At 44.5% G+C, this 15,334-nt stretch overlaps 1 protein-coding gene across 3 annotated transcripts in view; it reads left to right on the top strand.

Annotated features, from left to right (window-relative positions):
* Nucleotides 1–15,334, top strand: part of ARFGAP3 (ADP ribosylation factor GTPase activating protein 3) — an 81,217-nt gene that overhangs the window by 39,015 nt on the left and 26,868 nt on the right. For all 3 annotated transcript variants that reach the window (XM_038377283.2, XM_038377292.2, XM_043515945.1), the window contains 2 exons: nucleotides 11,710–11,835; nucleotides 14,105–14,224. In XM_038377283.2, the coding sequence (XP_038233211.1) occupies nucleotides 11,710–11,835; nucleotides 14,105–14,224 (246 nt within the window). The remainder of the gene's footprint in view (nucleotides 1–11,709; nucleotides 11,836–14,104; nucleotides 14,225–15,334) is intronic.

Genomic DNA, 15,334 nt, shown 5'->3' on the forward strand with positions numbered 1-15,334 from the left:
AATTTAAAAAATTGGAAAAATTCAATAGGACTTCATAAAATAGCTGCAACGTAAACGTTGCTTTCAACTCACAAAAGTTTTGAGGAAAAACCTGTACTCTTTTTTTTAAATGTAGTGCATAATTTAAAACTCTTGGGTACAAGATTTCTAGGGTTTTAATCCTTTCTCTCCTTCTGCTCTTATTGCCCTCTGCAATAGAGTGGATAAGTGGACTTATTCAGAACCATCAACATGCTATTTATTTTAACCAGAAGCAGATCTGAAGGTCTGATGTTGCTAAAATATCCTTGATAAACTGTGCTCTTCAGCTCAGTCCTTAAAACCTTGGTTGGTTGGTCTTTTAAAAATTAAAGTCTAGTAGAAGTTTCAAATTGAACTTGGCACAACCAGTTTCAATTGCCCTATAATAGAGTCTGCTGTAAATGGGGGAATTAATAAGAACTTAATATACTTGCCTGAAAGATATGCCCTGGTTTGAAGATGCGTATTTTTCTTATTTTCTTGGTTTCATTAATGCTGTCACAGAGGTGTAACAGTAAGTCTTTTTTATTTATAATTGCAAAAGTCAAAATGCATGTTTTTAAAAGTGAAAGTTTTCTCAGTATATAAAAATATGCACGGCTTCAGAATGGATAATTCCAAGAAAAAGCTCCCTTCAGTTACGTTTACTTCTAATGCAGTTTTTTAATTTCTATTGCTATATATCCATTTGCCTAACTATCATAACTGCTTTAATTTCCATTGACTGTTATTTATACACCTTTTTCATGTCTTCCATTATGGAACACTCTATTCAGTGAATTGTAGACTTAAAGGAGTACATGAAGGCTTAAGAAACTTGCTTTCCTTTGTAGACCACCTTCAATTTAGTGATTTTTTTTTTAGCCCATTTTTTCAGATTTACATTTGTGCATATTGACTTTTCTGGGATATATATGTCCAATATATATGGGATATATATTTTTAACTTGAAAAAGTTAAATTTAAATGTTAAAATGTTAAGGTAAGATTGACTCTTTAGTTTAGCTAATGTGCTTGTGGAGAGAAAATGACTAATCAAATGTTTAGGGTTATATTTTCTCTCTGAGAGATGTATGTAAATAGCTCACTGTTAGAGCTAGTAGGTTTTATATATTCATTGAGAAAATATACTTCAAAGATTTCATTCTGTAATTTTCTTGTCACAATCATAATTTTAAATGTAGTTTGATATTTTCACTCTTTACTATTTGAAGAAATATATCCATCTGTGTAAGATTATAAATCATATAAAGACCAGACCTTTGCCCCTTTGCGTTTTTGGGTGATGCAGTATAACCGTATATTCAGGGATATGTACATTTATGCCTTAAAAATGTACATAGTAAGGAGTACAATATTACTGTAGCTAGCCACATTGCCACAGGAATACAATCTCCCTGATGCACCGTAATAATTTTTAAGGGGACAACTAATATGTTTTAAAAGTATTTTTGAATATGCGTTTATTTTAAGTATACCTGTGCTACAAGATTTTAAATGTTACCTTCGTGGCTTAGGCAAGATATTGCATACTTCTGCATTTTGGCACTCTTTAACAGCACTATATTGCTTTAGGGAATGTCCTAATCAACTAATTATGGTTCATTTAAATCAGCAGTAAGGGGTTAAATTGGATACATGACATGGAGTATTGTAGTGGCTTGTCAGCATTCTTTAGTATCAGACTGGCTGGTATGCATTTATATTAAAAACCTTTTGAAATTGAAAACACTTACTGTGCACATACAGTATCTAACCCTCATACTGAAATATCTGATTAAAACTTTGTAATTAATTTCCATTCTAAGATCTTTTGTGGAGGGTTTGTCTTAGTTGGTTTTTATTATAAACTTCTAATCACTGGGATTTGAAACAGAGGCTGATCACATTCTTAACTGCTGATGGTATAACAGTACTTGCTATTCTGCTACTTCATTTCTATAATCCAAAAATATGAAGGCAGCATGATTATATGTAGAAATGAGAGAGCCAGAAGGCAGAACCAAGCAAAGGGATCAGCGTTTTGAAGATGGCTTTTGAACACATGTTGGAGAGACAGTACTCTCTTAAAAATTCTGTGTATATGCCAAATACCAGGAAGTCATGTCAGAATACATCATCACAAAAGTGACACTAGATAGTTGAGAAGATGTATTGATTCTGAGCTCTGAATTGAATTTAGTTCGACTAAAATTCCATCAGTCACTTTGAGTATGAAAAATGTATATTTTTTACCACATAATATCCAGATTTTCAAAAGGATGGCTGGCTGTCGTCTTTGTGGATGAAGTTTACACTGGTGTTTTACATGTGCAATTGATTTGTGGTTGTGAATCAGTTAGAGAGGCAGGTACTCTAATTGACACCTATAAATCATTTTGTGGGTACAAAAATACAGGAGAAATTTTTGAAACTTTATTCTTAGTTCAAATACCTTTGTTCTGGAAAAAATAAAGGTTTAATTTTAAAAGTTCTACTTGATTTACATGTATACTAAAACAAGTTTGTATAAATGTGATCTTGCGTATATTAGGATGTGCACTTGCTTGAATCTCACTTTGCATGCTTAAGTAGAAATATATACACACTTCCCATTTACATAATCCCTCCTCCCAGGAAATGCAAAAAGTGCAGTAAGATAACCTTATCGTTGAGATTTTACATGCAAAAGTTTGGACTCATGGGACAATTATCACAGCAACCCTAACTTTCATATGCTGCTTATGTTAAAGGGTTAATCAGTAGCAAATACTGTTGTTAAGGTAGCACAATTGTTCCCATTACAACACCCTTTTCTGCAGCCCAGCATCTCCCACAATTCCTGATATCTGGGCTGCTCTCCTCTCCGCTGCTCACAGAGGCAAATCAGAGTTTTGGAGCTGCATGGACTGGCCATGCCCCCTCAGTTCCTGCCTACTGTACATTTCTCCGCCTCTGTGGCAGCGCAGCGTGCAGATGGTGGTTTTTACAGCTCCTGCCTTCACATCTGGGAGGGGGGACTTCTTTGTCAAAACTTGTGGCAGTAGTGAGCAATGACCCCTCCTCCCTTCAGGCCAGTTTTTTTAGCTGGGCATTGGAACCCCCTGTCATCTCAGCTGCAGTGCCTGCCTCCTGGCTCCTTTTGACCTTCCAAGTATGCTAGAGCAGCCTAAAAAGCACTAAATGACATCCAAGTGGTGCTCCATCAGTAAGACTGCCCTTCCAGGCTCAGCAGAAGGCGAGTTGTGCCCAGCCTGCACCAGTGTTATGTCCCTAACTCTATGTCCTGGGGCTATGGGTGGCACAGGTATGTAGGATCCCATACCCTTAGGAGCAACTGCGACTCCGATGTGGGAAAAATGGATTAGGAGACTATGGGCAGAGTGGGGACAGGCCTCAAGGATGACAAGGGGGACCCCAGTCAGCTGACTCGGGGTAAGTCCCAAGGGGCCCCTGGAGAACAGAGAGGGCAGATTTACAGGGTCACAAATCCTCTCCTTCACAAGTCCTAAAATGGGTCCTGAGTGCCCTGATAAAAGAAGTAGGGGTTGTAAGAACACCCCATCCTTCACAATTTGGCCAGAAGGGGTCTGGAAGCTGTTCCTCTACCGGGGGAATGGGATCCAGCAGGGGAGGACTTGGAAAGAGATCTCCCAAGAGGATTTAGAGCCCTCAGCAAGGCTAGCTGCAAAAGGCCTCACAGAAGCTGCAGTGGAGGTTGTTCGCTCTCTAAGGAAGCTAAAAAAGGTAAAAAATCAAAGAAAGCAAAAACGGGGAACAAAAGGTGTAGAAGATCTAGGACTATGAGTCTATTGAGTCCTCTTCCACTTCATCCTTCACAGAGAATGGTGAATTGTGAGGCTGTGACTCCAATCAGAATTGGGGAAAGACTCAGTAAAGGTATTTTTTCCCCTGAGAAATTCAAGGCCAGGTGCAGCAAGGTTGTATCCACTATTCAGATTCAATCTTAAAAATAATCTGGAGAGTAAGCCTCTGAGCAAACTTCTCCCCTCTAAATCCTCCCCTGAAGCTGCAATTTCCCGACACTCCTTCAAGGATATGGTCAGGGATGAATGGGATAATGAGATTAACAGAAATTCTCTTAGCTTCTATATGATTCATAAACCAAAAATCCCAATTACTGAGATACCAAAGGTTGACGCTGACTTGGCATCCCTGGCTAAAGATATGTTTATCCCCGCAGAAGGGGAGTTCTCTCCTGAGGATTCTCACAGATAGAAAAATGAAGGCCAGAGTTTATAACAGACTGATCACATTCTTAACTACAAATAGCATAACTAGCTACTTTAAAGGCTTTGAGACCTCCTCTGCTTCTTTCAGGGCATCCCTAGCAGCTGCTTGATTTGCAAGGACATCTCTCTACTGTCTGGAAGATCTCAGAGCCCTCAAGAATAGATATCACCCTGACTTTCCCTGACAATCGCATTCATTGCTGACGCCTCAATGGAGGCAATGAGATTCTCAGCCAAAGCCATGGCCTCCAACTCAGTGACCAGGTTCCATCTATGGCTCCGTCACTGGAAGATAGATAGCTGTACAAAGCAGGTGCGGTACTCTACCAAATTCATGGGAGCCCTGACTTTTTGAGAGAAGCTAGACAAAGTAGTGGTGGGCAGTACTACAAGATCTAAAGAGTACCTCCCATGCCTTTAAAAGAAAGGACAGACTGGCCTTCATCCTCTCAGAAATAGCAGTGAAGAGACAGCAGGTTCTCCAGAGGAAAGCTGTGGAACCGTGGCTCAGAAAGAAAGGCCTGAGGGAATCCTGTCACTCCCAAAGCCTCTTTATGTCAAAGACCACATTGGTCTCTGCCTGAAGCTGAAGATTGGAGGCAAGATTTCCAATATCCTGGAGGTATGGGTTGCTTCAATCATGGACCAGTAGGTCACGTAGACAGTGAGTCAGGGATACTCCCAAGTCACGGGCTGCTGTACATGTGTTTTTCATCCAGTCTGCCATATCGAATGACCCTGCAAAGAATGGTCTAATCCAAAATGAGATTTCTGTCCCCTGGGTATGGGAGAAAGAGAGAGCGTTCCCTCTGAAGAAAGATTCTCAAGGTTCTTTATAATTCAGAAGCATACAGGGGGAATCTGAGCCATTCTACAGCTCAAAGGGTTCAACAGGTTGATGAAGAAACCAGCGTGTCAGCCTGTTTGGTGTCATCCCTGTCCCTGGGGATTTTCTGGCTTAAGTGGATTTGACAGATGCATATCTCTGCATCCCAATCACACTGTGCCATTGCTAAGGTTTGCCTACGGCAGGAAGCATTATCAATAATAGACTTTCTTGTTGTTGGTCCCCAGGTATCTTTACAAAGCTCTTGGTGGTAATCATAGCCAGACTCAGGTCACAGGAGTTTCACCTGTACCACTTCCTGGATGACATTTTTAATCAGAGTTCGATCCTCAGCAACAGCTCACAGAGCTATATCCTGCAGAATTGTGCTTTATTATCAACACCAAGAAAAGCTCCTTGATTTGGTCCACCCATATAACTCATTTGGGAATGGACATACACCTTGGTAGCCAAGGATATAGCCATCTCTCAGAAAGTATCAGAAGAGTCAAGACCTCATGTTGTTTTGGAACTGCAAGAGGCCCACTACTACACTGAGCCTTCAACTGCTAGGCCTCCTAGTATTGTGCACAGAGATCACTCCAGGGGTGCATTCACACACCACTTGCCTTCAAGGCTTTATCTTAAAGATATGGGACAACTCCCCAGAGTGCATGAAAGATCAATTGAGGGTTCTGACACAGATGCTCAACTCCTTAAAATGGTGGTCTGCCCAGTGTCCGCCTGTATTCCTTCCAGATCCCGTGATCCTCGCAACCAATGCCATCCCAAAGGGCTGGGCTGCACACCCGGCATCCCAAATGTTGCAAGGCATCTGGAATTTGGAGGAAAGGTCCCCAGATAAACCTTCTAGAACTAAGAGCGTTCAAGCTGGTGCTGTGAAAGTTCCCATCCAGCCATGTTCATCTTCGAGTGCTTGCTCATATAGATTCCATTTTAGATGTGTGCGGACCCACGTGGTGTTGGAGATTTTTGCCTTAGAAATATCCATAGGGTCGGCAGCGGCACTCTGTGGTATATTAGGTGCTGCCGGCCTTACACCCTCTCAGTTCCTTCTTACCGCCTGTGGCTGTTGGTTGGAGCGCCTCATCTTTCATTGCAAGAACATTAGAGGTTGTTAACGGCCCATTGTTGATCTTCTTGGTATATAGTTCTTAGGTACTTAGCCATTTAGTTAAGTGTTAGTTCTTAGTTTAGTTATTAGAGTCACGGCTGGGACTTTGCCCCAGAGTGGGGCATGGCCTGTTCTCTGGGCTTCAAACCATATTCATCATGCATGCTTATTAGTGACCCCCATAGCAACTATTTAAAGTGTTTGGGGGAATCCATATAGAGGACAAATGCAGGATTTGCAAGGAGCGGGATATCCGCTTGAAAGCCTTCCTCATGGAGGCTGCACTTTGTCCGGTGTCAGAGCCACTCCCAGCACCTCGGCATCAGTGTGGAGCACCCCTGCACGCACCGGGCTCCACCCGGCACCATTCCCCCTCACCAGTGCCCAAAAAGTGGCAAAAGAAAAGAGGCTCCCCAGCACCCATCTAAGGAGGGGAAGGGGGCTCTGGGCAAAGGACCTAGATCAGGCCAGAGCTGCAAGGGGGTATTGCTATGGTTGGACCCCCTAGCCCAACCAGGGATCCACTTCCAACTCCTGGGAGCAGCAGGGGACCCTGGCTGCTACTGGGACCGTTGACGCCTGAAGACCTCATGGAGCTGTGGGTACTGCAGAGGCTGCACCAGGCAACGGACATGGCTAAGGCCCTGCAATCCAAGGGCAGGCAAGCCGTGAGACTCCCCTCAAAGAGCAGTGGAATGCTATCAGCTCCCAGATCATAGGCGTATGACCCTGTCCCTGCAACCTAGAACCCGCAACCTCGGTCTCCGTCACCGCACTCTCCTTCCATGAGGCATAGAACGCTGGAATTGAGGCACCAGTCGCTGTACTCTCAGTACTAGCCAGCCTCTTGCCAGAGACTGCCCCAGTGCAGGTCCCTATCACCTGGATGATCTCCCAGGCATTGGTCCCCACCAGCGCAGAACTGCTTGTCGTCGCGGCACCGGTCTCCATTGCCCTGGTACCACTCAATGGACAGATACTGATCTCTGCCCTCTAGGCATCGGTCTCCAACAATGGTCAGCTGGTGAACACAGGCTTCCACAGGCCCACCTTGGTCACTGGAAGGGGTCCAAGCTGGAGCTGGAGTTCAGCCCCTTGTCAAGAAGGCATGGATCTTCATTGGCACCAGAAACTGGCACAACATCCATGGCAGTCGTGTGGCAGCAGAGCCAATGGCCTGCTCAATGGCCTTGTTGGAACCTTTGGGACGTGCTGATGATGCTGGTTCCATATTCCCACCACTCCTCCTGGCTGCCTTAGGCAAACCACCACCACCGGCACTGGGTTCGGAGCATGGTGCAGAGGAAAAAGGACAGAGACAAGGGGTTTAAGGGACACTGCCCCTTGACTTCCCGTTTGCCTGCTCAACCTGGCCCTTCAAGACACCAGGTAGGCCAGAGACAGGCATTTTGAGGGTATAGCCCAAAGATATATGTTGAGTACCCAACGGTCCGAGGTTACTTGCAACCATGCGGGCCACATAATCAGGATACTGAACCACATCTTACAGTTCTTGGCTGCCTCTCATCCCCCTTCCCCGTCCCTCTTCAGGGACCCTTCTCATGAGCAACTCCTTGCCCAAGAGGTAGAGAACCTCTGACATCTGGGGCAGTAGAGAAGATCCCTCAGGAAATGAGGAGGAAAGGAAATATCAGGAGTAGAATCCTAAGACTGGGATGCCGCCCTCGACTTGAAGGACTCATATTTCCATATCTCCATCTTCCAAGAACACAGGATGGTTACTCCGTTTTGCGCTGGGCTAGTGCCATTTCCAATTCACAGCACTGCCCTTTGGTCTCTCATCAGCCCCGAGAGTGTTTACAAAGTGCATGGAGCCAGGTGTCACTTACCTGAAGCATTGGGTTGTCTGAATTTATCCATACCTTGACTATTGGCTCAGTGAGGGCTGTTCCCGGGATCAGGTGCAACAGCACCTCGATCTGGTTCTTCTACCTGTTACAATCTAGGTTCGTTAATAAATGAGGAAAAATATACTTTAATTCCAGTGCAGCACATAGAGTTCATTGGGGCAGTCCTCGACCCCACTTGGGCCAGAGCCTTCCTCCCCAAGGTCTGATTCTAAGCCATGACAGACCTGATCTCTTACGTGCGAGCCCACCCTCTCACCACTGCTCACACATGCCTGAGATTGGTGGGCCACATGGCAGCCTGTACTTATGTGGTCCGGTATGCTCGGCTTCATCTCATGCCTCTACAGGCGTGGCTGGCATTGGTCTATGTCCCCAACAGACACAATATAAACCATGTAATCAGGGTACTGGACCACATCCTGTCGTCCCTCACATGGCGGTGGCCCTGGACCCCCAGCTGGTGTTGGGGGGATAGTTGGCGGAGCTGGCAGGCTCCTTACCTGGCTCCGTGGCGACATCCCCCTCGCTCAGCTCCTCGGTGGAGGCATGCCAGGTAGCTCTGCATGCTGCCTCCGCCCGGGAACTGCAGCCAATGGGAGCTGCAGGTGGAGGCAGCGCGCAAAGCTGCCTGGCCTCACCTCCACCTAGGAGCAGAGGGATGTCACTGCTTCTGGGGAGCAACTCCCCCATCAAGTAAGCACCACCCAGAGCCCACACCCCAGCCCCGAGCTCCCTCCCATACCCAGACTCCTCCTGCTGCTGGGGGGGTTGGGGGGGCCCGGTGGCCTGAGACTGCCCCAGCAGCAGTCAGTGCAGCTGGCCCTGGGGGCCACCCAAGCTGCTCAGGCAGCCCCCAAGATCTGCCATACTGGCTGCTGCAGAAGTCACGGAGGTCATGGAAAGTCACAGAATCTGTGACTTCCATGACCACTGTGACAAACTCTCAGCCTTACTCATGGGTCCCCCCTTCGAGCCTCTGGCTTCCTGCTCCTTTCTTCTCCTCTCCTGGAAGGTTACATTCCTGGTCACTATAATGTCTGCCCTTAGGGTCTCTGAGATTAGGGCGCTTACCTTGCAGTCGCCCTATCTGGTCTTCTACAAAGACAAGATTCAGCTGCATCTGCACCCGGCTTTCTTGCCCATGGTAGTTTCACAGTTTCATATGGGTCAGGACATGAGTTTAACAGTCTTCTTTCTAAAACGTCATAAGTGGGAGGAAGAGTGCAGATTGCACTCTGTAGACATCAAGAGGGCGCTAGCCTTCTACAACAAAAGGACCAAGCCGTTTCGTAAGTCAATGTAGCTGTTTGTTATGGTGGCAGACAGGATGAAATGTCGTCCAGTGTCCACTCAGAGAATTCCATCCTGGATCACTGCCTGTATCTGCTGCTGCTATGATCTAGTGAAAGGGCCTCCACCAGCAATTGTGACCTCCCATTTAACTAGGGTGCAAGCCTCATTGGCGGCTTTCCTGGATTCCATTCCAGGATATCTGCAGGGCCGCTACCTGGTCTTCCTTCCACATGTTTACGTCTCATTACACACTTACCCAGCAGGCCCAAGACTATGCTGGCTTCGGTAGAGCAGTGTTGCAAGCCACACGACCATGAACTCTAAGCCCACATCCGGGGAAACTGCTTGTGAGTAATCTAGAATGGAATCGACATGAGCAAGCTCTCGAAGAAAAAACTGTTACCTACCTTTCATAATTGTTGTTCTTCAAGATGTGTTGCTCATGTCCATTCCATTACCCGCCCTCCTACCCCTCTGAGGTTGTTGCTGGCAAGAAGGAACTGAGAGGGCGTAGGGCCAGCAGTGCCTAATATACCGACGCATGAGTGCAGCACTCCAGAGGGCGCCACAGCCAACCCTATAGATACTGGCTAGGGCAAAAATCTCCGACAACTGTGCATGTGGGCATACACACACCTAGAATGGAATGGACATGAGCAACACATCTCGAAGAACAACAGTTACGAAAAGTAGGTAACCATTTTTTCTGATTAAGTCAGACAACCCAACCACCGTCTCGTATGTGAATAACCAACGGGGAACAAGAAGCCCAGGGCTACATACCAAAGCAATGAAAATCATGCAGTGGGCAGAGCGTTCTCTCCCTCAGGCCAGTTTACATAAAGGAAGACCTAAACCAGAAGGCAGACTGGCTCAGCAGGTGCAAGGTTAACATTTTGAAGTGGTGCCTGAATCATGAAGTCTTAGAGTTAATTGTCCAATAGTTTGGCCTGTCCTCAACCAAGGCCGCCCATCCTCCACACCCACTATGATATGGGAGGAGCAATTTTTTTCCTTTTTATGTAGAGGAAAAAATTTTCACCTATTTCAGAGGATAAAGAATACTTTGTGGCTACACTTTTTAGACCATGTTCAAACGCTGGTATATTTGGATGCTTGAAACTTGGCATGCACACACTCCTTAATGAGAGTATATGGGTAAAAAAAAAAATAAAAAAGTGTGTGTGTGTGTGTGTGTGTGTGTGTGTGTGTGTGGGCGGGGGGGGATACATATGGGCAGACTTAACAGAGAACTGTAGATTGAATTTTCACAATACAACAGTCTAAAGCAGTGGTTTTCAAATTTTTTTTCTGGCAACCCAGTTGAAGAAAATTTATGCCTGCGACCCAACGGAACTGGGGATGAGGGGTTTGGGGGGTGTGAGGGACTCCAGGCTGGGGCAGAAGGTGGTGGTGCAGGGGTGAGGGCTGCAGGGTGGGGCTCCAGGTTTGGTGGGGGGCTCAAGGCTGGGGCAGGGGTTTGGGGCGCGGGCTTACCTCACGCGACTCCCGGTCAGTGGCACAATAGAGGTGCTAAGGCAGGCTTCCTGCCTGTCTTGGCACTGCGGATTGTGCTGCGCCCCGGAAGTAGCCAGCAGCAGGTCTGGCTCCTAGGCGGAGGCGCTCAAGCAGCTCTGTGTGGCTCTTGCCTGCAGGCACCATCTCCCCAGCTCCCATTGGCTGGGAACTGGCTAATGGGAGAGCAGCGCCAGTGCTTGGGGTGGGGCAGTGCGCAGAGTCCTGTGGCCCCTCTGCCTAAGAGCTGGACCTGCTGCTGGGTACTTCCAGGGCACAGCGCGTTGTTGGAACAGGTAGGGACTAGCCTTCCTTAGCCAGGCAGCACTGCCAATGGGACTTTTCATGGCCCAATTGGTGGTGCTGACCAGAACCCCTGCAAACCAGTGCCTTACATTCCGCGACCCAGTACTGGGTCGGGACCCGCAATTTGAAAACCACTGGTCTAAAGGTGTGCAATTCGAAACAGTCCACAATTGTCTACTTTCTGACCTGTACATCTATGTTTAAACACAGGTTGAGGCACTGGCTGTTCATGCTGACCCTTCTGTCCCCTGGCTTTCTCCTCTAGCCACCTTATCTACCCAAAAATAGTTTGTTTGAAATTATTGTAAAAACTGAATGCATTAATACTGAGCACTTAAAATAAATCAGGAAATGCAAAAGTAAAGATTCCTACAGCAGTATTAATTTGGCCATATTATCTTTATTATCAAATGGAGTTTTCTGTTGCTTTCCTACTAACATTACTGGATGGGGAACTAAGGGTTAAGAATTAATTTACATTTATTACACATCTGTGTATTTTTGTTTTAGTGTATCATCTTTACGATTGGCCTACAAGGATCTTGAAATTCAAATGAAAGAAGAAAAGTTAAATATAGCTGGTAAAAAGAAAACTGAGGTAGAAAGACTTGGCATGGGATTTGGCAGCAACAGAAGGTATGTGAAATTCTGTAAACTGTATTAAAATGCTTTTATATAGCCCTATAAATTTACCCTTGACTTTTTGCATGTTTTGATGAGGGTAATATAATTAATATCACAGGGATCAGAAAGGAAATAAAAAATGCATAATTGACCAGAGCTATTTTTAAATCTATTGCCGAAGAATCTGGTATTTGCCATTCTTAAAAGCAGGATACTGACTTTATGGCCTGCTGGTATGGTAAATCTTATATTATGTACAGTGCATCTCACATTAACCAAAACAGTCAGCTAACTGAAGTTTGACTTTATGTTCCCAAAGCTTATTGTATTGTGCCTCTCCACCAAATTTCTTCTCAAGTTAGCTGACTGTCTGGGAGCTAGGTATGCTTTTACTGAGCTCCAAATCCTGTAAGCTTAGAACACAGCTCCTGTTCAGAGCTCCAAGTCATTAAAAAAGCAGGCTTAGCAAACTTTAAAATCAGAAGAGGTGGCCGGCATGTTCACAAACTTGCTTGACGGTGTTAGAAAATATACAGTGCAGACTTCAAAGCTTCCCCCTCTGTCCCCAAATCTTAATTATTTATAGGTTTGGATGTCATATATTGGTAACCTTTCTAATTTGTACACATTTTAAAATATTTTACAATTCAAAAGTATGGTTTTTGGATGTTACCCTCATTTTTTGAAGATCTCAGGTTGCAATTTGCTTGAGTTAGAATCATAGAATATCAGGGTTGGAAAGGATCTCAGGAGATCATCTAGTCCAATCCCCTGCTCAAAGCAGGACCAATCCCCAACTAAGTCATCTCAGCCAGGGCTTTGTCAAGCCTGACCTTAAAAACTTCAAAGAAAGGAGATTCCACCACCTCCCTAGGTAACCCATTCGAGTGCTTCACCACTTTCCTAGTGAAAAAGTTTTCCCTAATATCCAACCTAAACTTCCCCCACTGCAACTTGAGACCATTACTCCTTGTTCTGTCATCTGCTACCACTGAGAACAGTCTAGATCCATCCTCTTTGGAACCCCCTTTCAGGTAGTTGAAAGCAGCTATCAAATCCCCCCTCATTCTTCTCTTCTGCAGACTAAACAATCCCAGTTCCCTCAGCCTCTCCTCATAAGCTCCAGCCTGCTAATCATTTTTGTTGCCCTCCGCAGGACTCTTTTTTTTCAATTTTTCCACATCCTTCTTGTAGTGTGGGCCCAAAACTGGACACTGTACTCCAGACGAAGCCTCACCAATGCCGAATAGAGGGGAATAATCACGTCCCTCAGTCTGCTGGCAATCTGCTGCTCCTACTTATACAGCCCAAAATGCCATTAGCCTTCTTGGCAACAAGGGCACTCTGTTGACTCATATCCAGCTTCTCGTCCGCTGTAACCCCTAGGTCCGTTTCTGCAGAACTGCTTCCTAGCCACTCGGCCCCTAGTCTGTAGCAGTTTATGGGATTCTTCCATCCTAAGTGCAGGACTCTGCACTTGTTCTTGTTGAACCTCTTCAGATTTCTTTTGGCGCAGTCCTCTAATTTGTCTTGATACCAGCTGCCAACTAGATATGGGGCCGTTGATCACTACTCGTTGAGCCCAATGATCTAGCTAGCTTTCTATCCACCTTGTTGCCCATTCATCCAGTCCATACTTCTTAAACTTGCTGGCAAGAATACTGTGGGAGACCATATCAAAAGCTCTGCCAAAGTCGAGGAATAATGCATCCACTGCTTTCCCCTCATTCACAGTGCCAGTTATCTCATCATAGAAGGCAATTAGGTTAGTCAGGCGTGACTTGCCCTTGGTGAATCCATGCTGACTGTTCCTGATCACTTTCCTCTCCTCTAAGTGCTTCAAAATAGATTCCTTAAGGACCTGCTCCATGATTTTTTCCAGGAACTGTGGTGAGGCTGACTGGCCTGTAGTTCCCCGGATTCTCCTCCTTCCCTTTTTTAAAGATTGACACTACATTAGCCTTTGTCCAGTCAGCCAGGACCTCCCCTGATCGCCATGAGTTTTCAAAGATAATGGCCAATGGCTCTGCAATCATATTTGCCAACTCCTTTAGCACCCTTGGATGTAGTGCTTCCGGCCCAATGGATTTGTGCTCGTCCAGCTTTTCTAAATAGTCCTGAACCACTTCTTTCTCCACAGAGTGCTGGTCAACTCCTCCCCATGCTGTGCTGCCCAGTGCAGTAGTCTGGGAGCTGACTTTGTTCAGAGTTGTACTTAGTGGTCTCTTTACAAGTTAATGCTTTTTTTAGTTTATTTGTTCATTTTTTTTTATTGATACAGTGGCATTTCCCATTCAGTAATCTCAGACATGCAAACGATAGAACAAGAAACACCCACAACTACAAAACCAAGAAAAAAATATGATGAAGATGATTCATATTTTTCTTCCCCTAGTTCAAGGTAATGTATTAAAGTTTTTGTTTTGATGTGGTAAAAATATTGATATAAAATCAAGACAAGGCAGCATTGCACACAACTCTGCATCTGTTATGGTTTAGAGTGAACTCATTTAAATGGAAAATTTGAAAAACAGTTGATTTTAATATCTCAGTTACAAACGTTTATCAATAGTACTTGCTTTTATTTTTGAACCTTTCTACCATTTTAATAAGTGAAGAGTTTTGGGTGGGAAGGTGGGAACCATTGATATTTGTTTCTACTGATTGGTGCTTTGTTTTTTTTTTCCCATCTATTTTAACTTGGGCCTGCTGATGGGTCTATTTTATATGTTGCATTATTTCTTAATTTGTGTGTGTTTATTTGCAAAACCAGTTGACATATGTAGAGGATGGGAAAATCTGATTTGTTACCATTTGGGTCCAGTGGGTTCTGCATCATGTTAGCTTATTTTCTTTCTTCACTTATTGGTCCTCTTAGCATGTGTAAACTAACTCTCAAACCTAACAATAGGCTTCATATTAAAGTCTGACACTAGGATGCTGAGATTGATTGAAATAAATCTAATTATACATCTGTGTTGTCAAACATGGAAAACTTACAAATATTTCAGAAGTATCGCTTTCATATATTGGTAAGCTTTCCGATTTGTACACATTTTAAAATATTTTACCATTCAAAAGTACGTTTAAAAAAAAGTAAAGTATTGTTACATTTTTGTTCAAAGCGCGTATTTAGTATGCTAGATATTGCTGTCACTGGAGAAAAAAAGAGCAAGTCCTAAAGGCCTTAATTGCTATGAAACTTTTCATAAACTGAGGTAGGAGCAGATGGTGCTTTTATAAAACTTAAATATTGGGTTGCTGCCAAAGAAACAGGAAAAAATAAGCTTTGAAAAATTGTACCTAGTTACCTGCAGAATGTCAAATTAAAACACAAAGACTTTAACGTCACTTCTTTGTAATGTAATCACTAGTGGTAGAAATGCAGGCATGGTGCCAAATACACTGGCAACAATACTGTAAAATAAAACATGATCCATTTGAATGCTTCTGTTTGTCCCATGAAAAGAGCTCTTATTGCTCTCAAATTATTCATTAGTTCCCTGGCAGT

This window comes from Dermochelys coriacea, chromosome 1, assembly GCF_009764565.3.
Source record: "Dermochelys coriacea isolate rDerCor1 chromosome 1, rDerCor1.pri.v4, whole genome shotgun sequence".
NCBI lineage: Eukaryota > Metazoa > Chordata > Testudines > Dermochelyidae > Dermochelys > Dermochelys coriacea.